This window comes from Agelaius tricolor, unplaced genomic scaffold, assembly GCF_023055355.1.
Source record: "Agelaius tricolor isolate 1412-34295 unplaced genomic scaffold, bAgeTri1.0.p SCAF_9, whole genome shotgun sequence".
In the NCBI taxonomy this organism is placed as follows: domain Eukaryota; kingdom Metazoa; phylum Chordata; class Aves; order Passeriformes; family Icteridae; genus Agelaius; species Agelaius tricolor.
Window position 1 is genome coordinate 11,270,966 of NW_027269269.1, and position 27,606 is coordinate 11,298,571.

The following is a 27,606-nucleotide window of genomic DNA, read 5'->3' on the forward strand; positions in this document are numbered from 1 at the left end:
ACTTTATTCATCTTCACTGTCATCATAGTATAAATTTGAAATGTATTTGAGTTTGTGTTATATTTAATGAGAGTGAGTTTGTGTTATATTTAATGAGAACACTGTACAAGTAGTTTTACAATATGTTAGCACTGAGCTAACAGATATTCAGGTTATTGAGCAACATGTTCCTACAGTCAAAGGCTTATATCTTGTCCATGAAGAATGCTGGAGCAGAATGACATTTCTCTCCTTTCCTTCTTTTCCTTTTTAAAAGTGAATTAATATCTCTTACTGGGGACACTGGTCCATCCTACATTAGGGTTACTTAACCCTTGCCTTTGCAATGGACTCTTGTGATCCTTTCCTGTGAAGGGATCAGACCTCCATTTTTTTGGAAGCGGGTATTCATACTCTGCACTCTGGGGTAAAAAAGTATCTTTGACTTGGAAATTCTTCTCTGCTTTGGTTGAGACATTGAATGTTAAACCTCTGTAATTTCACTTCTCAGTTTCTTTAGGTTGGAAAGCATGCTGGCAACACCCCAGAATGACTGAAGCATTGAGGGAGCTATGAGGCACGTGCTGGTGGTTCAAGTCAGGGCTCATTCTGAATTCCTGCTGACATCAGGCACTGCCAATTCCACAAAGCACCTCTGCTCTCTGCAGTTGCTTTTGCAGCAGAGTTGGCCAAAGCAAACATGTCCCAGCCAAAGCATCAGCCTCCAAACTGTCTCTGCTCCCGAACCACCTGAGCTTGTCTGTCAGCATGCTGAGGATGGGCTGAACCTGTTGGCAGAGCAGCAGCAGATATTACGCAGAGACACAGCTGAACTGCCAGAGCAGCTGCACCTGGGAGATGGTGGAGGACTGTGCATCATGTCACCATCCTGTCACACCACTCTGGGGCCCCCATGACAGGCTGAGGGATGCCATCCCTGAGCAGGATGGCATCTCTCAAAAGGAAAAAAAGAGAACAGTTGCCTTAGGCTTCTTTGTTCTCCCTCCAGAGCAGTGCCAACATATCCAGCACTAAAACTCACTTCTCATCCTTCTCCTTCCTTGTTAGGGTCAAAAATTCCCCAGCTAAGAAATGAGGGCTAGCATCTTCCTTCACACACTCACCACTAGCAGTGTATGTCCCTCCTAATCTCCCAAACTGCAGGGACCTGAGTCCCCTGTCCTTCAAAGACAGGAAAGAAGATACTGGATTGTGCTCCTTCTCCTTCTCTTTTGAGCCAAACACATGAGACAGCTATCCTTTTCAAACATCCCAGACCCCAATCATAGAGATGTGCACAAGCAAGATGAGGGTATCAAGATCATCAAAGTTTCTGAGTTACTGTACTAAAGGTTCAGAGGTGACTCACTGTAGATAACAGCAAGGTAACTTATTACATTTGTGTAAGATAATTAATGCTTAATTTTGGCCTTCAAAAACTGCAGAAGCTTATAATTCAGCACAGGGTAAAAGCACTTGATATCCAAATGCTGAACTATGAGCAGAAGCAGCATATTTGGAGTTGCTTGTGAAGCCTGCCCTTATGTGCAGGCATAAAACTGGTTTCTAATTGCACAGTTCCTTTATAATTTTTGCCCTGAACCTTCCCTGCATCCAGCATTGAACTGGATGTCTGAGTGGGATCCCTTTAGGTTATACTGGAAATTTGAGAACCAGGCATTTCCTAACTTTTCGTACATGTGGCATTGCATCCTAAATATTTCTTTCGTGCATTGCTTTGGTGAATACAACACAGATTGATGTATTCATCAATCAAACAAGGGGCAGAATGGATAAAAGCTGTCTGCTCCTTTTATGAGCTAAAGCCAGCTTCAAGAGGAGGGCAGTGCTGTTCATGCCTAGGAGAACAGTAACAGCAACTAGTGCTTCCAGCTCATGTCAAAATTAGTCTGAGACCACTTGTAGGACACTGCAGGCTCCTGCAGTTGTGCACTTCCCTGACTAGTCACTCGCTACCACCTTCTTGGGAGAAGCACACACTCTCCTTTCCAGCTGTCTGGTGCCCTGAGAAACATTGCCCAGCATGCTCATACTGGGTGTGTGATGGTCCTGGAGCCAATGAGAAACGATTCCATGGGAGGTCCACATTGCTAAAATAAAAAGTGTTCAGGGGGATGCTGGCCATGGAGCCAGGTGGAGCAAATTGGCTTCTGCTCACACTAGAACCAGTTCCTTCTGGAGCAGTCTTGCCTCATCCCTGCAATACTCAGCCTGGTTCTCCTCCAGCTCCATTAAAGCCCTGTGATCTGGCTTTTCCAAACTTTATTTCCATTGGAAATTGCAATAAGCTTTTTCCCTCATTGTATCCATGGGCTTAATGTGTCTTCAGTAGCTTCCTGAACATTTTCTACAGCTCACACACTGCAGACAGGTAACTTACACAGAGCAGACAATCAAACACTCTCAAATAGTTCATTTTTATTGCACTCACTGTTAAGCTTGCAACTCCGCAGCCCTTTCATCACTAGAGCATAACACCCAGTTGCTTTTAAAAGAAAGTATAAGCCTTCCACGTGGAAATTTGAGCCATCAAGCTAAATAAAAGGGAAACCAAGAGGAATTAATTTCTACTGTTTTATATTCTAGAAGTGTCCTTCTCATTTTAGTATCATCTCCAGATCTTACCATCAACATTTTATTGTGTTTCATTAAAACACTACCACAAATGTGCATCTTCCTTAACAGAAAAGGAAGTATAAATGCAATAAAATCAAGTATTCTTAACCATTTCCCTAATTGTAGCTATTAAACATAGCAGCTGCAGATTAAAATCTCACTTCAAGTAGTCTGTGTGCACATAGGAAATATAGATAGTACTATTTCAGACAATGCAGACATAAAATTACTAAATTTTAAATGAATGTTTGCTTGAAAATTGGTGTATAAATCAGGACTGTAAAACACAAATTTGAGATCTAAGAGGTACAGAGACTTTTCTCCTCTGTATGAACACCTTTTCCCATCTCAGATACTGCAAGTGCTTTTGCCTTGCACCCCCTCTGTGTTTGATAGAAACAGAAGCTATTGATCAATGACCCTTTAACACTTTTTTTTGGTAACTTTTTTTTTTTTTTGTATGCAGTCATGCACGTATTGATGCAAGGTGCTACAGATGTGGGGCTCTGGACTCAACCGGGACCTAATCATGTACGCTATAGCTTGTTACCTGTGTTTGAAGCACTTTTGATGGGCACACTGTTTTGTTCTTCCTGCTGCTCTGTCTGTGTACTTCTTTCTTGTCCTCACTCCCAACAGCAGCTCATGGCTGCCCACAGAACAGTCAGGCATGATATATGCCACAGGCTAATGAGTACATCAGGTTCCATCCGTGTGTGCTCAGTGTGCACAGTCCTCTGGAGTCACCATGCAATTCACCTGGCTTTTAATTGCCTGATGCTTTTAATTCTCCATGGCCTGTGCATTACTGCAGAGCTCCATAGCCTGTGTTTGCTCACAGCTACGTGATGGCACCAGCGCAGTCCAAGGCACGGGACTGTAGTGCTGAGCAGACAGGGAGCCTGAGGGCTGTGGGCACCCGGAGAGCTGCAGGGTGCCATCATAGCCAGTCCAGAACCACACTGTGGGTGAGCTGAGGTGACCACTCTGATCAGGTTAACCAGAATTACAGTAACTTTGGAGGCACAGTGACAATTTCAGTGTAGATTTAAGTCCTAAGTCCCTCTCTTTGTTTTGACTAGTTTCCAACTTCAACAGCACAGGCATTATGATCAGCAGGACCAAATCTGTGCATGTACCCTATGACCATCTTGTAACAGATGTTCTTGCAACCACAAGCAGCTCTAGCTCCAAATCACAGCCACAGTGAGTTGTTCTTCATCAACCTCTCTGCCTGTGCCAAAGCTCTTGCTGTTTCTGACCTCATACTTTATCAGCTGATGGGGCTTGACAAAAGGAACACATGCCACCTCCAGTGTGATTTGATGATCATCCATCACAGTGGGATCTCACCAGTGACAATCCTCCCTTCCCAAGGCACTGAGAATCTTTTATCGCCTGCCCACTGCCCTGAAGCTGTAGATCAAGAAGACAAGAAAATGTAATAAATCTCACAACCATTTTAGTGAATCAAAGGAGAGACAAGGGTGTCTCTGGCTGTGTGGTTTTCAGAACAATTATGGGACTGAGTCATGCTGCAAATTTTTTGGACTCATTGATGGGGACTAGACTAGAGAAGGCACAGTGTGTGAAGCAGACTTTGCCATGAACCATTTAATGTGCTAAGAGGGCACAGGAATATATGAGTATAGTGGCAAAAATATGGGAGATCCATAGAGCTGCAGCAAAGAGTTTTAGGATGGATGAGATTTTAATGTTGGGATCGGAGCAAAAGGGAAAGGTGATCATTTTCAGAAGGGATTAGGGCTCTGACTCCCTTATTGTTCATAGGCCTTTCAACCATGTCATGAGTTGTGTGATGGGAAGAGGGGGAGGGAGGGGAATGTCTGATGAGCTGTGCCATGTAAGGACAGGTTATGACAAAGACTGCAGCAGGGGAGCAAGTTTTCTCAGAGTGGACCATTTGAGTACATGATCCTGCTTCATGGTCTACCCTTTCACCACTGTAGAAACATGATTCCTCCTCTGCTCTAGGGACATTTAGTCGAGCAGCCACAGACCATGGCCAAACATCCTCACAAGACCCCTGCAAAAGGTTGTGCCAGGGCTGTGTGACTGTCCCTAGCTTTGGTGAGCCCCATGCTCAAAGTGTGAGACACAACAGACCTGTGTTTGGCTGTGCAGCAGCAAAGCTGAGGAGCTAATCCAGGAATGAGAGCATCTGGATTCATAACATCTGGCACATTGATATAGCAGATGTATGGACCACACATACATACAGAGCTAGAAAGCCCTTAATTCAACAGACACATAGTTTAAATACAATGGATACAAAATAGAATCTCACTTTTCACTCACAGGGACTGAAGTAAAAGCCTTACTTCCCCTCACTTAATCATGTTTTACATGTACATAATAATATCCCCTTTGTGCTGTGTTCACCACAGCTTTGACAGCCTCTAAACACCTAAGAAAGCCTGGGGCTATGTATTTTTCACTTTGTATATGCTACAACCACATGCAATTTGAGGAAGTATTGGAGGATGTCTGCTTGTCTTTTACTTGGAATTAATCTTATACACCTTTGACTCAGGGAAGCTCCCTGTCATTCTCTCTTTCAGATATCACTCAGCTGTGTCAGCCACACAGTATTAAAGATGAACACAGATAATTCTGTTACTTATCCATGATGTTAATTTTATTTTACTGTTTCCTGTGTTGAAATCACAAAATGACAGAACATTCCCTCATTACAAAAAAGAAAAAACACCCAAATCCAAATGATGATACTTGTAAGATAATGGTAGGGGATGTGGCAAGCAAAAGTAGGTTAAGAGACTGAACGACACTTATTTTGCATCAGTTATACAACAGTCTTGTGAATTGTCCTTAATTGGTTTTGGTTATGTCAGGCCTTTATTTAATTCTCCTCCACTTTTAAGAGCCCCGAGGAAACACACTTCACAGAGAGAATATTCTGACTGACTTTGAAAATGTGGTATTGTTGAGCAGAAAGACTCACTGAGCAGACTGCTAGTTTCTTTCAGCAGCAGGAGAGATGCAGGAGGTGATTAGCTTTGTTCTCATTTACAAAGCACCAGTGGGAATTTCTAAGGGGTTTCACAGGCCCTGGGGATAAGGCCAAGAACAAAACAGGGCAGTGAAAAGCAAATAGAGCACTTCATCAATAAACTACTTAGAGATGCCACATCAATAGCAAATTAGGAAGAAAGGAAGGCATTCTAATACCTTCACATAGCAATGGAGGTTTATACATCGTTTTTATTCCTACTTGACTTTTTTAAACAACTGCACCTCTATCAAACCAAGCTTAGCAGAGGGAACAGAGGTAGTACCAACTCACCACAAGGCAATTTGATAAGATTTGAAAGGGAGACATGCACTGCTTTGTGCTAGTTCTACAGCGCTGACCTCTCCCAAGGGTTACTACCGCCAGGAACTCCATCCCCGGAAGGGCTGGGAAGAGAGCACGCCAGTGGGAATAGGCTACCAGGAACTGCCTGACTGCTCGGCAGTGATGCTGAAGGACTGCTGCCACAGCACCCCCTGCCAGCACGTCCCCACAGAGGACACCATCTGCTCGCCGGACACAGGTGTGGATGGAAAGCTAAACAGAAGAGGCAAGAGAGACAGTTTGCCATTCATACATCAGTTTTTATTAATAAATGGTGCTTCTAAAATGTTCATTGCCCCTAACCAGAGGGGAGGAAAAAATATGAACATATTTTAAATAATTTTATAGCTGGTACAAAATCAGCACAGGCCTATGTATTTTTCAATTGTAATGATTTTCAATGGTAATGTTGAGGCATTTTGTTCGGATTTTAATGCTGGAATAAGCCACTAGCAATTAGCTTATTTTTCAAACAAGGATCTCACTTTTAACCATAAAACAGAGTTTTCATTTTAGAAAAGCCTCCAGGAACTCAATTTCCTAGGCTGAAACCTTCACTCCCCCAAATTTGCCAATTTGGTAACTTTTTGCTCAGAAGATCAAATGAAAAATACAAAAATAAATCCTGCTTCAACTAAACTGTATTTTCAAGTTTAAACCTGCTTCAAAACCATCCCGCATCAACTTTGCTCAACAGCAGCTGATAGAGACTAAAGGAAAGAGCAACAGAGGCAGTTTCACAGCTGGATCATGCAGTCTCAGGTGGGGATGCTTCAGCATCCTGCATGACTTCTGACAACAGGAAAAAAATGGGAAACAACAGAGTGAAACACATCAACTAATTTACTCCTTGGAGCATGAAGTGGGATGATGTTTTGGTAACCATTCTACAGCCACACAGTATACAAATGTTTAGAAGACACAGGGTTTATCCTGCTTTGAGGTAGTATTTAAACAGGAAGGTCCATCTGGATGGATGCTCCTGACATCAGATGCTCTTTGCCAACACGCAAGTCTTTCTGGAAGCCCACCAGCCTCCTAACACATCCCCAGTGGCTCATTCTTTTTGCCTCATGAGATTCTTGCCAAAACAGCTAAACAATTGAAAGACATCTGCATCCTTGATATGGGAGGCTTAAGATGCAGTCCCTCAGTCTTTGTAAGCAAAGCCAAGAGCTTTTCTCCCACTCTTCGATTGCTTTAAGGAACTGGGCATACCATGGCTCTTCCTGCACAGCACTTGATACCGAAGTGTGCCTGCAAAGCCTTCGGGACACAGATCGCCATGGATAAATTCGAGCTTTCCTGTCGGGTGACTCCGCAGAGGATCCGTGCCAGCGCCCTGCAGCCGTGACTCCTGTGATTGTGACCTGCCACCTTCCACAGCCCCTGCTCCACCCGCTCGAGGGACAGACTCAGTGAGGACCCTCGAGCAGACAGGGGCAATTACAAATGTGAGCAGCACAACTGTTTTAACTGTGGGTACACAACCCAGCTGGAAAGCCTAACGCAGGTGAGCTGACTTCAAGAGCGATGCTTCAGAGAGACCACTTCTTGCCCTTAGGAACGACCACCGTGCTCCGAGGATGGAACCCGGGAGCTGCCACCTTCCCTCGGCTCTCGAGAGGACACGCAGGGGGATCGCGGCCCACACCCCACCCTCACGACCCAAGCCCCGCTCCCGCAGCCCGCGGCGGCTCGGCCCCCTCAGCGCCCCGCCTCGGCCCGCCCCCCGCGCGGCACGCCGGGCCAGCATGGCCGCTTCCCGCCCCGCCGGGCGCCGGCCGCGGCGCTGAGGGACGTGGGGACAGCGCCCGCCGCGGGGCCGCCCGCCATGGAGGGCAGCTCCAGCTGCGAGAGCCTGGGCGCCGGGCGGGCGGCGGCGGCGCGGCCGCCCAGCGGCGACTCCCTGTCCAGGTACCGCCCGCCGCAGAGCCATCGCCCCCGCCCGCGGGGCTCGGCGGCCGGGGAGCACCGCGGGGCGTGGGGGCAGAGGGAGGGAGCGGGGAGGGGCCGCCAGGGCAAAGGAAACCGGGAGGATGGAGCTGGTGCCATTTGCTCCCTCCGTGGGCAGGAGGCTCCCGCGCTTCCCCGCGGTCGGGTCTCTCCTGCCGGGGTGTACCTGCGCTGGGGGTAGCCGTGGGGTGACGGAGCAGGAAGGCAGGCGTGGACTCTGCCCGGCTGCGGCACAGGCGCTCTCTCTTTTAGGCCTTTAAGCAGGGCAGGAGATGCTACCTCCAGCAGGCTGTCGGTAAATCCCTGCATAGGCAGAGCGCTGCCCCTGCCCTTGGTACCTGCGGTGGAGGGGCTCGGGAGATGGGCAGCACAGGTGAGCGGTGCTGGCAGGGCAGGTGCGGCACCCGCTTGGGAGCTGCCTTTCAGCCCGCTGCCATGCCCATGCCAGGCCTTGTCCTCATCAGGAGCAAATTTCCTGTGGTGTGTTGACCCTCTGTGGTTTTGCCATCATGGTTTTTTCTGAGAGCCTGACTTTGTGGTCTGAATGGCTTGTAATGCCATGTGGGTAATATTTAAGGTCCTTAAGCCACGGAAGCTGAAAGTAGATTTGTGTTCTTCTCACTGTCCATGAGCTACCAGTGAAATTTGAATTTAGTGACTGAAAGCACATCCTGCTTGCACCTTGTGTTTGATGGAGAAGGTTGCAGTAGGGTAGCAAGGGCAGGCACTGAGAGACTGATAGGGCTGGTGGTGTGGGAAGCCCTGTTGTTGTGCTAGAGCCCAGGAGCAGGATGTCCTGATGGCTGCTGAAGGTTGTTCTGTCCCGTTCTGGCTGCCCTTACCATGCCCAATTTGTAGGATCACTGGATAACTCTGGGGGAAGAGATCTCAGCATCCCTGAGTCCAGCTTCCCACTCGTACCAGAGAGACAGCTTTAAGATCAGATCTTTTACCCAGTTTGATCTTGAAAACCTACAAAGATGAAGTGCACACAGACTCTTTGGACAGCCCATTGGCATCTCCTGTGTATCTTCCGGTGGCACTGGGCCTGCCTTTTTGGTCCCCCTAAAGCAGTCTCTCCCCAGTCTTTCCACACAGGCAGGGTGCTCCAGCCCTGCTATCCCCATGGTGCTTCCCTGTACTCCCTCTAGCTCCATAGTGACTTTCCTGCACTGTGAGGCTAATACCTGGATGAAGTAGTCCAGAAATGCTCTACTAAAAGCTGAGCAGAGGGGGATCCTTCCCTGGATCTCCTGGTTCTGCCTCTGTTCTTAGAGCCCAAGGTGCTGGTGGCCACTGTTGCCAGCATCTCAAAACTCCCTTGCTTGGCTATTACCCAGCTGCTCCTCAGACAGGCAACGCCCAGTTTGCGCTTGAGTTTCTTCATTCTTGAGTCCTTCATGACTCCTGACCCTCATTTCACCCTTCTTCATCAAATTCTTCTGTTCACTGCTCTCTGTACTGGTTTCCTTGTGCAGTTCTACCAGTGCCCTGCCAGAACCTGCAGGCTTCTTTCCCCCTTACGTAACTGACCCAATATATTCTTCTTTTTATCTCTGCATCAGCTCAGGCAACTTGGACCCATCTGGAGGTCATTCACTGTAAGAGGCCTGTGGACACTAAAGAGAGCTTAACTCAGAAGAGCCAGTGGCTACAAGGAAGCTCCTGTTGAGCCTCTCGGCAGCGTGCCCTGCACAAATGGAACCATTGGGAAATTGAGATGATAAATCTGTTGCTGTTGAGCATGCACAAGGCTGTGTCCTCCAAGCCCAGACTCTAACAGATTCCTTGGGATGTAAAAAAGCCTTATTCAAAAGCTTTCAGAATCTCAAGTCTCTGCTTGAACATCTAAAGCCCGTAGAAGAAAGCTAGCCAGTTGGGAGGGTTTAATGTACTCCAAACAAAATATAGGTATTTGAAATAGATTGATGCTTTTTATCTGAAATTATTAATAAAAATACCCTCATCTTGAGTTGGTGTACGCTATGAAACTTTTTAGTTGAAATGGTTCAAGGTTAGGGCAAAATTACAAGAAAATAAACTCAGGGTCTTGTAATGAGAGATGGCTGGTGACCTTCAGAATGTTTATTATCAGCTTCCCTTGCAGTGATGCATATGCACAAATAAATACTTGTCTATGAATTGGAGAGAAGATTGATTATTGTCAGGTTTTTTTTTTCATTAAAGCTGTATTGCTATTTGATTTTATACATCAGAATAATTCTAAATCTAATTGGACTATTTGTATGCATTGAAATATTTTAATCTATGACTGTGATCTAACAGCTAGACCAGCTTCAAATTGTAACCTACGACACATTTTCACCAAATGATTTTGTTTAAAAAGAAGTTAGCTTTGGGGAAGATGTGAGGAACTCAATGAATCATGAGGATGCTGTCATCAGTTTTGATAATTCATTTTATTTAAAAGGAACAAAAATCAAAAAATGACTCAAAGGTCACTCATCCCAGAATCACCATTACCTAGCCATGTGAAGCTGTACTGAGTTGTAGTTACTGAATTGTTTTATGCAAGATTTAGAAGACTTGGAAAGGTGCTAATATGAAATACATACATCAGTGCATTCTTTAGGTTCTCTGAGCTCCTGGTTGGAAGTGTTATTATTTCTGGAGGTATTTAAGATCTAGGAGACATGCTTGATGGAGTTTACTTATACATAGGGCTGCTCACATTTCAATAAGTGTCCTGAAGAACATTGTAGGTTTGTCTTTTAATAAAGCACCTGAGATATGGCAATAAGGGCATTTGACATTTTGCTTTGATATTTTAGTAGACCCTAGAAATGTGCAGTACTTGTGGCCCTTGAGGAAGATGTAGGAATAATTAAACAAATGTTACCTACTTTCTGTCCCAACTAGAAAAACATTTGAAAAACTCCTAGTGAGACATACAGTGTAGTTGCTTGTACAGGGTAAAAAATTGCCAGCTCTCTGTGAAAATACCGAGTTAGTTTCAGATGAGCAGGTCACAGCTAATTGACTCAGCTGCCCTCATCGTTGTGCTGAACCAGCTGTTCTGCTTTTCAAGTCTCAGCCGTCTCACCCAGAGCTGGCTTTGTGTGGCACAGCACCGCGTTCTGCAGCTCTGTGTGGTTTCCAGAGGTCAGTACTTAGGGTGGACATTCCCCTTCCATCCTGTTCTCATGGAAGACACATGACTATGAGCCAGCTACTCATAAAGAGCTGTGGTGGTATTTGACCAGCAGCTTGCAAGGAGTGCTTGTGTGTCTGCAGTGTCTGTCCAGGAACAACCCGTGAGACAGAAGAAGGAGTGAGGTAAAACACTGATTCAAACATTTGATGAGCTACAGTATGGTTATGTCCAGAAGAGCGAGCTTTTCTCAATGTTATGGATATCTCTAGAATGGCCTGAGGATCCTAGGTGAGTGAGTGATAAACACAGTTTAGCTGTGCTGGTTATTCGGATTTCTTCCAAGACCATTCTTAAAATGAATTTGTGGGTGGGTTTGTATTGTTGTTTTTGCAGATTTGAGGTTGCATATGGACCGTCTGACCTCTGGAATTCAAAGGGACAGCCAACAAAATTCTACCATGATCTTTTCCTTTTGTGAAAGGAAAGCCAGATAGAGTTGTGTATGACTTTAGCAGAACACATGACTTTAGGGAAAAAAGTGGTAGCAAACTTCTTTTATTTACTTTCCATGAGAAGTGATTAGGCATTAGTGCAGCCCATGTGGTTATGTTCTGTAGTTTCTGAATGAGCATACATCTCTCTGTATTCCTCAGAAAAAGCATATATCACAGTTCAGTCTGAACAATGGTCCAGTAAGATACTAAGAGGCTTTCTCTTAGGTCTGCTGAAGATAAATTTGTATTGCCTGTGCAAAAGTGTGGAGGTGATTGTACTGTAAAAAAACTGCTATAGGAGATGTCAGTGATACTTCAACATCAGTATAAAATTAGAGAAAGATAAGGCAGTGAGTAGATACTTCCCAGCAGCATGACTGTAGCAATGCTTGATGTCACGGCTTTCCTGGTTGCTTGTTATCACCTTTGTTCTGCTGTTTATCATCCACAGAGGTCTGCAGACACGGTGGATCCGATGCACTGCACGTTTACTGAAGCATATGAGAGCAATCATGCTCCTTGTCTTTATGTTTGCAGGGATAAGTATGAAAACATAAACTCGGTGTAAATCAGTGCAGCAAGGTCTGTTGAACCAGTAACTCCACGAGGTATGAACTCCCCCCTTGTCTCAAATAAGGCTCTGTCAATACCTGGTCTGATTTAAGGCTGTGTTGAAGGAATTCTTTCCCCATGGGTGAGAGTGATGCTGGAAGGAGTTGGGTCTGTGAGCTGTTGGCTGAAGAGGGCTTTAGCTGTAACACCACATTGCTACCAGATGTGTGAGCTTTGCTGATTGAGTTGTTTTGTGATGAGTCATTGGAGTTTGAAAGGGAAGATTTTTGCCACTTCTGGTGTTTGGTGAAATGCGAGTAGCTGTCTTTTTCCTCATGGGCTTTGAGAGCATTTCTTGCATTTGATTTCTTGTAAGTGCAAAGCAAGGTTGTTATATTAAAGACAAGTACATTGCTGGCTGAGTGTTGATAATGAACTGGTTTTGCATCTCAGGAACTTGACACTAAGCCTACAACCAATTAGCGACTCCAGATGGGCTCAATATTATTGATTTTAATAAATGAGTGATAATTTCTAACACTTACTTGCAACTGTAGTCCATTCTGAGACAGGGGTGTTCTTTCTGGTGTACTGTGTATTGTGAAGATAAATAGCAGTTCTGCCTGCGTATAGACCTGTAAAATGAGGGGAATCTTTTTAATAGCCTCAGGGTTTGGGGCAGAAAATAATAAAAATAACATTTAGTGAAAAGGACTTTAGAGCTTTTAATTTATAGCAGTAAAGAGAATCCATTGCCTCTAAAGAATTCACAAATTATTTTTACTAGTAGTCTTTGCCATGCCATTTCTGCTTCTGCATTCAGCAGAAACCATTTCTACTGGTCCCGGAGTGCGAGACCTTCAGCTTAAAAGTTTTCCTCTGTCTGGCACATGCACATCTCTTGGTCCCAGTTCTGACTGTTCAATAAAATGCTTTTTATTGATGACAAAAATATTTGGGTTGAAGCATATTTTCCATTTGAGAATATAAAATACAAATGACACCCACCTGTTCATTGTGTTGTAATTAAGGTAACACTGGTGTTTAAAAGCCTCACAGGAACTTGCGGCATTGTAGTTCTAGCTGCTGTACAGATGGTGATGCTTTCTGTGTTGAGGAGATGTGGACCAGCTATTTAATTGTGCCTAAGCCAGGACTACTCTATGTTTAATAATTCTTGGTGGGTAATTTTACTAAGCTCTTGGAAGTGCAGTTGAGTACTGAGACTCCTTGCTAAGAGATTGGGCACAGTGTGAGAATGTCTAAGGATGAGATGGGAAGCTGCAGGGGAGACATGAGGCAGGATCTGACAACTGGCAAGGAGTGAAGCTGGGCTCAGAACACGACTCTCCTGGGTCCCATCAAGCACTGCCTTCTCTGAAGAGAGATGGTAATGCTGTGTTGACTAGCAGTCTCTTTGCTAGACACCACTGAGTTGTACACGTAGTTCCTTAACTACAGGCTATTTACAGCGGGGCTGCAATCACAGAACCTGAATTTGAAGATTGTGTATGACCTGACAGTGTCAAATTACACAATTCCTAGCTGTTGCATGATAGTGCTCCTGATAGGTTAACACCTGTCTCGAACATATTTTGTTACCTATTCCTGATGTTTTATCATCTCCCTTCCTTTGCTAATTCTTTTAGACCTCGTGTGTACAGGCAAGAACTGCATTTGAAAAGGTCATAATACCTCTTTAATGGCTCAGCAGATCAATTGTCCACATCTTCTTTTTCATTAATCTTTTCCTGATGACCTGCTTTATTGTTATTGGTGTTTCAGTTCTGAGGGTATCAGCAGCGTAAAACGAGACCATACCCCATACCCCCATACACCAAAGGGCTTTTGTTGATTCAGGAGCTGGACTTGGTCCTTGTGGGTCCCTTCAAGTCCCTTCATATTCTGTGTTACTAGAAAGCTTAATCAAGGAAAACAAACAACAGGCCTTCATAAAAAATGAAGGAAACAGTCCAGAGGTCACCTTGATATATGGGTGTTATGTATTAATGTAGTTGTAATACAGCACATAAAAAAGTCTTTTTAATTGTCCATGGGAACCCCATTCCATCATGAGGGAAGAGTGTGACAGGAAGGGAATGAAGTGTTTGGTTTCTGGAGATGTCTGGGATAACCCAGGGAAGTGAGAATATAGGAGACACACTGTCACAGTAATTACCCCATCTTCATTTTTAACTGAAAGAACATCTTGCTTTTTTATTGCCCACTACTGGGAGCTAATTGAAGAAAAAAATCAGTGAAAGACAACAACAAAAAAAAATCAGTGGAACTTTTCAAGTATTTGCTTTTCCCTTTCCTACCATCTGTAGTTACTTTTGCCAGAGAATGTTCTCACTCAGTAATTTTCCATTGATTTCAAGGTAGCTCTTTTTTTTTTGTTTCTTTCTTGCTTCTCTGCTAGATGAATTCTTTGCAATTGCTTTTAAACCCTGATAGATTTGATGACGAGAAAGTGTTAGCAGTTTCTGAGTCCACAACCCCTTCAAGGTGATTTTCTAGTAATTTTGTTAGCTCCTCACAAATGCTCCCACTTTACAGATCTGGCTTCTGTAGTCTTCTGGCCATGGCTCCAGAACCATTAATGCTAGGTCACCCAATGATTCAAATCTGGTCTGGCTCAGGTATGGGTGTGTGATCATATTTCTGCTGAACTATTTGGAAAAACAGCAGTTTATGGGGTTTTTTCTTTGTTCTGGGAAGGCTGGCAACACCTGTTTAGAATAAAACAACATTTTTATCTGGAGTTATTTACTGTGATGTGAAGACTGCATGTCCAGACAAAGTGTTACACTCAAAACCTTGTTCACAGCCAAAAAGGCAGTGTGTTTTTATATAGCAAAGGATTTATTCTTAGCGTAACTGAATTTTTGGAAGTCTAATCGTGATTAATCCAGATGCTATTATTACAGAAAAATAAAGAATAATAATGCAGTTAAAACTGTTGTACCTTTAGTTCTTGGTTTCTATCCCTCTTCTACTCCTCTCGGTTCCAAGGTTGCTGATTTTGTTGTGGTAGTAGTGGGTGTTAGAGCAAATTGTCAGCGTCTGGAGTACTTTCCTGGGAGAAGTATGGGGTTCATCATGTTGATTTCCTCCTTTCCTCCTTTCCTGTAGGATCCACCTGGGGTCATTTTAGTATGTTTGGTAAAACAACCTAACACCTGACTCTTTTCTTCATTGGTCTGCAGTTCCACATTGCATCCGAGTTTTTGCTATGCATAGTTGCTTTTATGTTATTAGATACAATTTCTTTGTTCTCTTTGTTATCTCTGAGGCCAGTTTTGTGGAGCTCCAGGTTTGCATTTCTTTGGTTGACCATTGGTGATTTGTTTATGGCCATGGTCTCAGGTGCCAAGCCTGTGCCCCGTTTCTCATCCTGTGCCTCTACTCTTCCATGCCACATCCTGTGTCTCCACTTCTCCAGTCCTCTGCTGTGATATTCAGACTGTTGTATTTCTCTCTACAAAGTTGCATTAATGGTAAATATTCTGTATAGAATAGCTGCTTTTTACTGTTGTCTGTGCAAAACTGTGGTTGTACCACACACAGACAAAAATAAATAGAGGGGATACGCATGCCTGACCAGTTACAGGAATTGTAGTCACACCTAAACCAGTTAAACCAAAGCTACAAGCAGGCCAAGAAAAGGCAAAGCAAAAGTGACACATCCCAAGGCCTTGAAAATTCACTACAAAGCTTATGGCCTATGAAGAACAGTGGCAGTACTGAATGGCAGGGCTAAAGGTTAACCCAGCTATTTTTTTCTGTACAAAATCTAACTGCTGGAGTGAATATACCTGTGATCATTGCTTTGTGTTTTGTGATCAAAGTGTTTGTTGTGTTTCTACCCCGGTACAAAATGAACTGATATATGAATTACTGAGCTGAACCACTCCCTCATTCGTACTTTCTGACTTTAGTGAAAATAAAGCAGTTGTGCTGCTTTTATTGCTTTTTTAATAAATCCTATTGTTGACTTCAGTTGATATCACTGCTCAGTGGTCTGCTCAAAGAGAAAGATTGCACACATTGGTAGTAGGATTGACTTCATGAACAGATTGAGCTAAATCTGCCCAGGAAAGGGCTGGAGGCTGGGAATGAGTTAGGTGCAGTTGTGAGATTGAAGGGCCTGTGCCTGCTGTGGAGAGCAGATGCTGAAGGTAAGGGCAGGTCACTGGGACCTGTAGTACCAGAGATGAACTGCTGAAGGGTGACTGTCAAAATCAGTTGATTTAACCAGCAGATAGATACCTTTAACAAATCAAAATTGATCAGCATCTCACTTGTAAGTAGAACTTCTCTGGAAAGAAATTTAAAATGTGGGATCTTCTGTTCATATTTTACCCAAGTTGACTTTTGGAGTAGACTGTTCTTGAAAATTCAGGCTGTGTCTTCCAGTCTTAGAATAGGTATCTTACTCCCATACAGCAAATGAGTCTCCACACCTTATGAGGGAGTACTTCCCAAGTCTTTTTCCTCAAAGATGAGGCAACATGCTGACAGAGTAGTCATTAAACACTGGGGTGTGAGGAGGAGAATATGAGGGAACTGTTGTGGATGTGTTTAGGGTTTGTGCCAGCAGAGCACAAACCAGTATTCCCACCTGTTTGGGTACAGCATGTGCTGATCACTGTCTCCAGCATCACAGAAAGACAGAGTTCACTTTTTTTTGTTAAGACATACTCTGATTCTAGATTACACATTTGGATCCCACTTTCTGCTTCCACCTTTCATACAGAAAAATACAGGCATCCTGTGTGAGATTTTTCTCATCTGATTGGATCAATACAGAGTTCTGGTAGTCTCTGGGTTGGTGTTTTTTCTTTTTTTTTCTTTTTTTTTTTTTTTTATTTTTGAAGACAATGAGAAAGAATCAATTTTATAGACAATGAGTCATCTCAGTTTCTCCACAGTGACTCTAAGTAGAGCCTACAGTGAGTAATTCAGATGTGACCACCTACACAGAACTCCCTCCCCATCATTGTGGTAAGGGCAAAGAGAGCATTGAATTTGGGTTGTTCTCAACTCCAAAAAAGGAAGGAGCTATTTCTTAACTCACAGCATCCTTCTTTTTTACATGTTAACTAAATATATTTGTAACTGAGAAGAGAGCAGAGATTTGTAGTCTGGTTTCCTAAGCCCCATTTCTCCATGTATGTGTATATATTTGTATAGTTTGTCCACTGATAATTTTTCTAACATTTAGACAGTTTTAGCCATGTGTTACAGAGGAGTGGAAATAGTAACTTGTGGCAAGTGTTGCATTTAAGCAAAAATGGATATAGGAAGGGAGGGCACAGCAGTTTTTCCTTTACAGAAAAAGTTTGTTTGATTTGCAACACAAGGGAATACCTACATGAGAAGGATATCATGAATAAGTGCAGATTGTCTTGGACAAGGCTTCTCTCAAGTTGGAGAAATACATTATATTCTGTTAATTTTGCATTTCTTTCTTCCCCTTTGCTTTCTCTGGTGTCTGCAAAAGGCTGTGTTCAGTTAAACACACAGCTACTCTGCCACAAGACACTGATCTTCAGGAAACCAGGGTAGGTTCTGGTTCAGATTACTATATCTCCATGGGAAGTAGGTATCTAAAACCTCTCTACCCTCAGCAGAATCAATAAACTCCACAAGTAATTCAGTAGAGCAAAGGAAGGCTGAATAGCTGTCTAAACTCCACTGCCTGGGTTCCCCTTGGCTAAGTAGAAGCAAACACACCCATGTTATCCACAAGCCAGAGGCAAACTATTCTGACCTCATTGATCCTACTCCTTTTTGAGTTACTTGGTTGTTCACATACACTGAGTTCTGCTTGAGGAAGCAGAAGTGGCAGGAGGAAGTGGCTGTGGGTGATCTCAGTTTAGCCCTCATTTCAGATGAATGAGAACTGATGAACAGAAAATCCTCAGATGAGTTTGCATAGTTTGTATTCCTCATTTCACTGCAAGGCAGAAGAATTAAAAGACTTTTGTTTTCAACATGTACCCTAGAAGTTCTTCCTCATGTTGAGATGGAACTTCTTGTATTTTAGTTTATGGCCTTTGCTCCTCATCTTGTTGCTTGGCACTACCAAAGTGAGTCTGGCGCCATCCCCTTGGCAGCCACCTTGGAGATACTGCTGAGATCCCTTCTCAGTCTTCACTCCTCACACAAGCGCTCTGTGTTTCTAGAAACATCTTGTGTTGGCCTAGGTGGAATTTCAGGAAACAAAGCTGTGAAATTACTGAATACTTGTCTGACTTGAGCTTTGAGATTTTGCTAGGGACTAATTTCATGCAGGGGCTGAACTGTCAACAGAATAAAGTGTTCCCACTCTTTTTTTTCTGAGCTGAATGTGGCAGAGCACATGGCTGTGTAGTGTCTGTGAAAGCTTAGCAAGGTGTTACAGTTTCGCTAGGTGATACAAGACTCTTCACATTGGCTATATTTATACATTCTTTCCTCCTTCTTTTGATTTTTCCCAGGATGGAACAAGTAATGTCATTGATTAGTAAATCACTGGTATTTTTAATTCCTGTGGGTGTTCGGTTTATTGGGGTGAGGGGTTGTGGGATATGTGTTTTAAAGAAAATCAAAAATTTAACAATATATGTTATGTTCTAAGGTGTTTCTTAAATAGGGACATACGAAGGAAGCTAAAGAAAAAACTGAGACAGCACATGAACTGTGAGAAGTACACATATATTTGGTTAATCTAAACACAACTGGTTCTTAGTACATAGCTAGAAATTGAGGTGCTGCCAGAATACAAATTGTAAAAGAGAAGTTACATCTGTCTTTTTATTGAGTTCTTGTTTCTGTCTTAAGGTAAGTACTCATTAATATAATTCTTGTTTCTCTTTAGCAAGTTAATAGACTTTTCCTAAAAAATAAAAATTAACAAGAAAATTAAAGATTTGTTGTTCTGTGTTTCCATTTTTTTTTCTTTCTCCTTGCTCTCCGGTTCTGGACTAATTTTTGCAACTTGTATGGGAATGTCTGAATTTGCATAAAATTCCTGATAGTTTTGTACTTGTATGTCTTTCTCTGGCTTGATAAGTTTTTAAAGCAAAGATGTCAATGTTTATAAGGTAGATATAAATATTGATTAACTGCAAGGGTGATTTTGAATTGTATGTAGGATACATCATGGCTTTTGTCTTTATTCAAAGTACTTGTGGAGACAGATGTTGCCAGCTCTCTTTCTTCTGTGGGATGCAGTGGGAAATCCAAATTTGCTCTGATATAGGAGATAGCAGCACCACCCAGGTGTCTTATTTCTCTGCCACAGGGTGTCCTGAGCTCTGGAATCACATTTTCCACAGGCAGGGCTAGCAGACAATGGGTGTTCTTGTACCACCAGGCGACATCTGAAGTTGGATTAGTGAGTTCCCGTTTTGCCAGAGCAGTCGTGCAGCATGGAGATTCCCTTGGCTGAGGCAGCTGCCTGGGCTGTCGGAGGGAGAAAGCTGCAGGTCAGGACATGTGCTGGTTCATCAGAGCCCAGGAGATCTCTTGCCAGACGTCTTGTCAGTCAGCCATCTCCCTGATGGCATTCTGTCTGTCCCTGTGCAGCACTGCGTCAGCCATTTGAAGCCTGAGGTGCTCGAATGTCTCCACCTCAGCCATATTTTTTTGACCTAGAAATAGTTTTCTCAGGGCAGGCAAGATCTTCATTTCTCGTTTAGTCCTGCCCTCTGTAGCATCTGATATTTGAAAACAAAGGCTCTCGCTTCTTCTGAGCAATACCAGAGATGCCAAAAAGAAGCATAGCAATAACCCAGTGTGCAGGAAGCCACAGAGAAGAGCAGGTGAGAGCACTGTTCTCGTAGACAAACTTGTTTATATTGGCAGTAAACAGGTTGTGTTTTGAACCTCTCTTCATCTTATAGGCTTGATTTATCTTCAATGCTGAGGGCCTGTGCTGGTGGTTGGAAACCCATAAGCTTTGGAGCACAGACCCAGATGTGTGCAGCATCTCTAGGAGGTCTGTCAGACCTTCCTCCCTAGGAAGGCCTAGGGCAGAGCCAGATGGACAGGGCTGCCTTTCCGTTGTGTGTCACATGAGGAACGTGGGATGCCTGCCTTGCCTGCCACTCCCTACCCAAACTCCTAATGCTGCAAGCAAAAGGGCTTGTGCTGGGCTGGATTTTGCAATCCAAACATTTCCATTAGGAACTGGAAGCAGACCAAAATACTGGGTTATCAGCCTGCTTTCAGAAGGTAGGAACTAACTTTACATTCCCTGGATATGGGCTGAAATTAAATTGGTAGAGCAGAGTCAAAATGTCAGTTCCCTGCGGACGTCTTAACAATTTCTCGATTTTTTTTTTCTTCTTTTCTCTTGTAGCTGAGGATCATCCCATACCAGCTGGGAGCTTGTTAGAAACTGAACTTCCCTTTTGTTCCTCTCATGAATACAGATCATTTTGTAGTTATCTTTCTTGTGCTGATCAGAGAATATTGATCCAGGGGTCTCATAGCTCTTGTCCTTCCTGGTTTTTACCTGCTGGATTGTTGACTCACGAGAGCATGATACTGTGGGTTCCTTGCTGTTATTAATTACATGATGCATATTGGTTTGTCTTTGGGCGTTGGTCTTTATTCTTGGAATCTTGCAAATATTTTAAACAATCAGCCTATTGTTTAGCAAGTGCTCTACACACACTGTGGGCCTTTTGTGAATTTCAGTTTAAAAAAAAAATAAAAGAATGACTAATGGAGCACGAATGGTGCTTGTGACACTGAGTCCATTGTGTAACTGTTGAGAGCAAAATTTGCATTCCTAGAAAAGCTTGTTCACAGTCAAAATATAGGGCATTTTCTTTATGGCTCATGGGAAAAGATGTACTGTATATTCAGCTCAGGATGCTACTTGGAAGGATCAACTTTTAAAAAATGTCATTTTCCTCCCTTGGAACATTGAAGTGAGACTGAGACCCGGCTTTGCTTGGCAACAGAAGTGACTTTTTCATTCAGGCAAGTGACATGGGGGGCTATTTTTGGTCTGTCACATACATGCACCATGATTTGTTTGCTAGAATGGCTTCTCTTTTAGATGATGGTCAACTTTGACATTGATGGCCCTTTTAAATAGTGAGAGTGCAATATTATATAATATAAATGTATGCCTTCTCTGAATGCCAGAGGCAGCCTGGCAGTCTGTGCTTTTCTTTCCTTCAAAAGCATATTTGTTTATGGCTTTTAGTTCTTCCCCTCTGAGGTTGTTACAGGTCAAGCAGAGGTTGAACTTGGATCTTTAAATGTTTAGAAAAATTGTGAGTTCCAGTCAACTCACCTGAAACTAATAGCTGTCTGTCCTTCATGTGCCTAAAAAGATGGTACTGGGTGCTCAGAGGGGTAAGGCTACATCTTACATATGCTATAGGTAGTTTCCTGTGGCATTTGTTGTCTAGGTAGAATTACTGTGTTTTGACTTATTATTTCACTGTGAAGAATTAAGATCCAGTCGCAGCTCGCTGGAGATACCACTCCTTTGTCAGTGAAATCTCTTTGGGAAAGGCATTGCCTTTTATAATGGGCACACGTGGTGCCAGTCACTGTGGGATTCCTGTTCTGGGAAGGATGGTGTTAAAATGCTAAAACTTAATTTACAGCAGCAGAGCCTGTTCATGGCAGAGTGGAAGTCAGCAGAGAGTGCCCAGCTCCTGCTCAAGGCCCTGGTTCCGGCAAGATGCCAACAGAGCATTCAAGTGCTTGCCTGGAGAGGGGTGTATGAGGGCCTTCTGAGGACCCTTAGGAGTATGTGTGTATACACAGATAAGGACTATGGGGACCACTTAGCCTTAGCACAAATCTACAGAGGGCTGCTGCAAATGGGAGAGTCTGATGTGGGCAACAGCTGGGTGTCCCAGCCAGTTCAGCCAGTGCTGGCTGGGACAGAGTCATATTCATGGGGAACAAGCACTGGTTTGTCTCCCTCTGCTCTGATGTGACCCAGGAGGTTTTTCAGTATTAGCTTTTTCTTCTCTTGAAGGAAGGAGTGTTGGAAGTGTTGGGGAGGGAGTGTCGTCAGTCTGAGTTTGGGAAGTGAGCGAGGAGTGTTCAATACCTCTGGAGCATTACACTTGTAAGAGAACTGCCCAAGTGCTACAAGTGCTTCTATTCATGGCCCTGCTGTAAATTCAAATCAATTGGACCCAGCTCTCTTGGCATCTAAAGCTTTGAATTAAATTGTATTTGCCACTCATCATCATTAATTTACAGTTTTCACCTTGATTAATTTTTAGGAATGTACATAATGAGAAACTTTAAAAAAACAGGAAGAGAGGAAATGGATATTTGCCCTCTACAGTGTTTTTCTCATTTATGACCTCTGTGTCTGAAACTATTGCTCAGTGGTGCATTTTGTCACCTGTTTTCTATGTCAGTTCAGTGACTATTGAAACAAAATATTCTGTTTGATACAGAAGAAATGGTGTGAGCAGCTCATGCCAATTAGTGTCTGAGTAATTGGCACATCTTTGCAAGCAATGAAGCAGCTGCTTGTTGTACTGACAGAGATAGAATATTCATAAAGAAGGTGCTGGAAATGTGGCTTTTTCATCACTGACTACTGATTTTGGTTGTGTTATTTATAGGAATAAGCCAGGTTAGTTTTTAAGACATTGGTACAAAAAATAGGTGTCCTCAAGCCCTGTGCATGTACTGCAACTCAAAGTGGGCATATTTTCCAGAGATGTGTTTCCCTTCTGTTCTATGAATTTTTTTGTAGAGTTCTGGGTGTTAAATTCATATGCATATTCCTGCTCCTGGATTTAGGAAGGGAACTTTAGGGATCAGAACTTAATCTTATCTTCTTCCTTTTTATGTTCTCTAGTTTTGGGTGGGGTTTTTTTGGTGGTTTTGGTGTGGGTTTTTTTTTTTTGTTTGTTTGGTTTTTTGTTGGTTTTTTGGTTTTTTTGTTTGTTTTGTTTCTTTGTTTTTTGATTGTTTATTTTGTTTTGGGATCTTGTTTGTGGGGTTTTTTTTAGACAGTGTCTTACTTTGAAGCAAGACAAAAGTCTCTTCTTAACTTTTCAGTCTGAGCAAGTGTCATAGAAACATAGAATGGTTTGGTTTGAAAGGGACCTTAAAGATCCCCTCTGCCATTGGCAGAGACATCTTCCCCTAGACCAGGTTGCTCAAAGCCCCATCCAACCTGGCCTTGCACACTTCCAGGAATGGGACATCCACAATTTCTCTGGGCAACCTGTGCCAGTGTCTCACCACCCTCATCATATCCAGTCCCTTTCTGCACAGGATTTACTTGTCTTTGGGAAGGTGTATGGAATTTATGTTCTTGCTGATCAGAAGTATAGTATACTATACTATATGTATACTTCCATGTTTTTGCTGAACAGAATGAGGCACACTTCTAAGAGCTTGCTCAGAAATGACCATTTTCAGTAATTACAGGCTGAGATGGTTTAGCTAGATCACACCTCATATTCATTTTGTGACTTCTGTCTAAGATTTTGCCAGGAGTTGTTGTTTGGTTTTAAGTGACACATGAAATTGGTTGTTGTGACTTTTCTTCTTGAGTCACATGATACAAGAGAAGAGGTTGTATGGAGTGGTCATCCTTAGACTGATGTTCACAGAAAGCTTTTCACAGAGATCACAGAGTAGGAGTTTTTCTTTCCTCTGGAGTGTGAAGACAGCAAAGGAAAATATCCTGGCTTTGTAGTATGAAGAATGTTGTATTAAGTTCCCAACAACAGGGGTAAAGATATAGATAGAAGAGCTCAGTCCTTCAGAAATGGTTCATTGGTCTGCATCAAGTTAAAACTTCACGGCTTCATGGTTTGATTCTGGCAGTTTCTTTGCATCTTTGTGCTTCTCTTCTACCTGACTTGGGTTCACTGTTGTGCTCAGATCCTCACAAGGTCAAAGCACCCTCTTCAGAAGCTTGTACTTGTGCTTTCTACTTCCAGGGAAAACTATTGCTTCTCTATGCTAGGAAAGAAAGAACTTCATATTCAAACTCCTAGTGTAACAGTTGCCAGAGCAAATGGCAACTATGAATTTTGTTTCTCTTCCTGGGCTTTCTTATACATCACTTTTTTTACATTGCAGGGAGATTACCTTGTATCATTAATGGCAAATGCCATTTAATGATACTTTTGAAGTGGCTTGAGACTTTATCACGGGTTTCCCCCAAAATATTTCCCCTGCATGTTCATAGTTTAACAGGTCAAGTTTGTGCATCACAGACACTTCTGTTTGCAGCTCCTTTCCATCTTTGTTGACACTTTAGGCTCAGCACGTTGGCATGCCTTCAATTCTGCTTCGGGTGCAGTAATACCTTTCAATTGCCTGAACAGGAACCACCGGAGGGCATCTAGCTGAGTCTGAGTTATGTTTGAAAACCACCTGGCATATTGTGAGATAGTCCTAATAATAACAATGAACACTTTATCAGGAGTTGAGTCACTGTGCTCAGTTTCCAGTGTAATACTCTTACTGGTTGCATGTATGTATTCCTTATAGCCAAAGGGTTACTACTGCGTGCAGATGTTGTATAAGACCATTGTGCTGACAGCTCACATTTGGACCGTTTATCATTCAAATTCTGGCTATAAAGAAAAACATTTAAATAATAAAAATAATTACCAAGATGAAAGACAGATCAGTGTTAGTTGCACCCTAGACCTGTTTCCTGCTTCTGCGTGGGGGAGGAATGAGGAGAGGAGTAAATAGGGATGGAAGTCACAGGAGTAAGGTCCTTTCCCTGAAGGTGCCTTTGACCTGTTGAAGGGGTCTCATTTCATGCTTAACACAGACATCCATCAACAAGGACAAGGAAGAGCTGTCTGGGCCTGAAGCATGGGGAAGAGAAAAGCTCCAGGAGGTCCTTGGTCATCCCTGGTTCCTCACAGGAGCTCACTTATTTTTCTATAGGCAGACTCAAAGTATTTTGTGAATCTGAGTATATGCTGTTTTCCAGAACCCTAATGAAGTTCAGAGCCAATACTATAATTTTGCATGTTTAAGTAGTATTGCAGATAGCAGTGACTGGCACAGCCCTAGTGATTTCTAACCCTGCCTCAGATCTGTCCAAACCTACCTGTGTTCTCAGATGTTTGTCAGGTGCCCCCAGCCCAGCACTTACATGTGCCCATCTTACCCTGGCCATCCCTCAGGTCTGCTCTGTGTTGCCTTACTGGTGAGTTACAGCTGTTGGGGGTTTGTCCCCATGAGAACAGAATGTCCTCAGTGGGGTCTTCAGCACATTAAACTGATGCCAGACATACCCGTCAGGCTGCCAAAAGCACTGCACGAGACAGCTTTAACTTCACATCGGCAAAAGCTGGGATAATGTGCAGAAGCCATGGCAGAAGCATGAGTAAATGATTTGCTTGAGATGATGCAGAGGGGCTGGTGGCAAAGCATGGAGAGAGCTCTGGTGTCCTCACTCTGAGTTTGTGTGCCGGTCCCAGGATGCTCTCCTGTTCTCCCTTATCCAAAGGCATATGAAACTCTGTGGTTTGAGGATCTTTGCTGTTGTATTGGCAGCAACGGGGAGCTAAGATTGACTAAACCACTGAAACTAATAAACTTCTCATGTGCATGGAGGGACGTCAGATTAATTAGTTTGCTAAGCAGTGGAGCTGGAGCTGTGCAGCTGCCTGACAACGATAAGAGGAGGGAGCCACAAACCAGCGGCCTTTCTGCTGTCTGCTCCTTCCTTCCATCTCAGCTCCCTGGAAATGGCAGATGAGGAGAACAGAGGTAGCGAGCCAACCATATGCAACCTATGCATGCTGTGCTGAGCTGCATAACCCAGGGGTATTGTTCTCTGTGTCTGCAGGCATTGCTTCCCAAAAGCTCCCACTGCTGTCACTGGAGGGAGGCTTCACTGGTGGTTTCTGGAGGAACACAGGGACATTGGTGTGGGGAGCTTTTGAAAATCTACTTCTAAAATGCAAATGCTTTCGTTCTTTAACAGCCACTTGAAGCCAAGTGTGATCAATAAACACAAAACACTTTCACAGCTCAGACATGCTGTGGGTTATGTTTCTCCCCCTTTTGTCATTTTTCTCTTTCCCCTGCATAATGCTGTTTGCCCCTTAGTTTGAAAGTGAAATGAATTAACAATTTCATAAAAATCTTTGGTTTACAATGATTAGATAATCACTGCTTGTGTATTAAGCAGTCACTGGGAATGTATCTGGGCAGACAAGTTGTGTCAGCAGGAAAACTGGTGAAATGTTGATTCTTTTGTTAGCACTCTCCTTCCCTGGGAGCTGTTCAGAGCAAGTTAGACAGACAGCTCTTGGGAATTGTTTGGGTCTAGCTTGTCCTCACTTTGGGGCAGAGACTAGCACACTCCACTAAACCTGTCAGGTCTTTCCAGCTCCTTTTCTGTCTCTAAAGGACATTAAATTTTTGATGCAAATGCTTCTGCCAATAGGTTACTGTGATTTTGCTGTGGTTGCTTGGTTGAGTAAGCTGTCCTGCATGGGGTACAGGGCCAGGTCAGCTGCTGGTGTGCCCTGGCTTAGGTACTTTTACCTGTGCTAAAGGATTTGTGAACTCAGCAGAGCTGCTGACCTTTAAAATGCATTTAAATACACAAAAGAGTGGGCCCTGAAAGGGGAGGGAGCTAGAAGGCTTCTGGAGGCTTACCCTCAGCCTCTGGCTCCCCCGGCTGGAGCCGGTGTAGGAGAAGGCACGGTGGGGTCCCAGGGACAGGAGTCAGGCTTGTCACCCAACAATAACAGCATCTACAGTGTCTGCTTCGTCTTCATTGAAGACTTTTGAGTACCTTAAAGTACACTCTAAGTACCATCTCCTTATAGGTTGCTGTACAGTAAATGGGTGCTGCTCTGTGGAATAATTAAATTAAGTGCTTCTTTTTTATTTTTTTTACATGCTTTTAAAAATCAAGATAATTAAATGGGTGCAAAGACGAAGGCGAAGACTGACCGTGCAGAAACCAGGCTGAAAGAAGTTTCAAGGGAGCACATAAGGGGTCTGAGCTCATTTAAGGAGAGTAATGTAAAAATGTGGTTTAGTGCTAAGCCTAATTTAGCATGCCTGCAGGCTGCTGTGCGCAAAGTGTTCTCAGCCTTCCTCATCATCTCCAGATACAGATTCCTTCCCTCTCTGTGTGCTGCATCTGATGATTTATATAGCCATGTAATGAATCCAATCAGCCTTGTTACCCAACAGAAGACTCTCTTCATGTTTATTAATAGTTTACTGCCCTGTCAGATCACAGGTTGAACCGTGCATCCCATGATGCCTGTCCAGCACAATGGAGATGGCAGCAATGTGCACTCTGGGTCCAGAGGAGAGAGGAATGGGAGCAGCCCATCAGCAGCAGCAGCGAGTTTATATCAGATTTGTTGTAATGTGAAACTATACCCAGATACAGTGCTTATATGAGGCCTTTTCCTTCATAAGAATGGGAGGTTTTACAGATTTGTTTCTTGCTGTTTTAGTGTAAGATGATTTTCTGCTGAACAGAGACTGTAGGGTGGCTGAGGCGT

The 27,606-nt window shown here is 43.4% G+C and overlaps 1 protein-coding gene and 1 long non-coding RNA gene across 4 annotated transcripts in view; both read left to right on the forward strand.

Moving 5' to 3' along the window:
- Positions 1 to 7,701: 7,701 nt before the first annotated feature.
- MTMR2 (myotubularin related protein 2) overlaps positions 7,702 to 27,606 on the forward strand; it is a 62,805-nt gene continuing 42,900 nt past the window's right edge. The window contains exon 1 of one of the 3 annotated variants that reach the window (XM_071432737.1): positions 7,702 to 7,909. Coding sequence is in view for 1 of the 3 variants with exons in the window: in XM_071432735.1 (XP_071288836.1) it covers positions 7,827 to 7,909 (83 nt within the window). In the remaining 2 variants the exon portion in view is untranslated. Of the gene's footprint in view, positions 7,910 to 20,947; positions 21,089 to 27,606 lie in introns of those variants that run through there. The other 2 variants (XM_071432735.1, XM_071432736.1) reach the window with 2 other exon arrangements.
- On the forward strand, positions 8,043 to 10,100 carry LOC139592673 (uncharacterized). The gene is made up of 2 exons (XR_011680089.1): positions 8,043 to 8,321; positions 9,514 to 10,100. It is a non-coding gene; the product is annotated as an uncharacterized lncRNA (long non-coding RNA).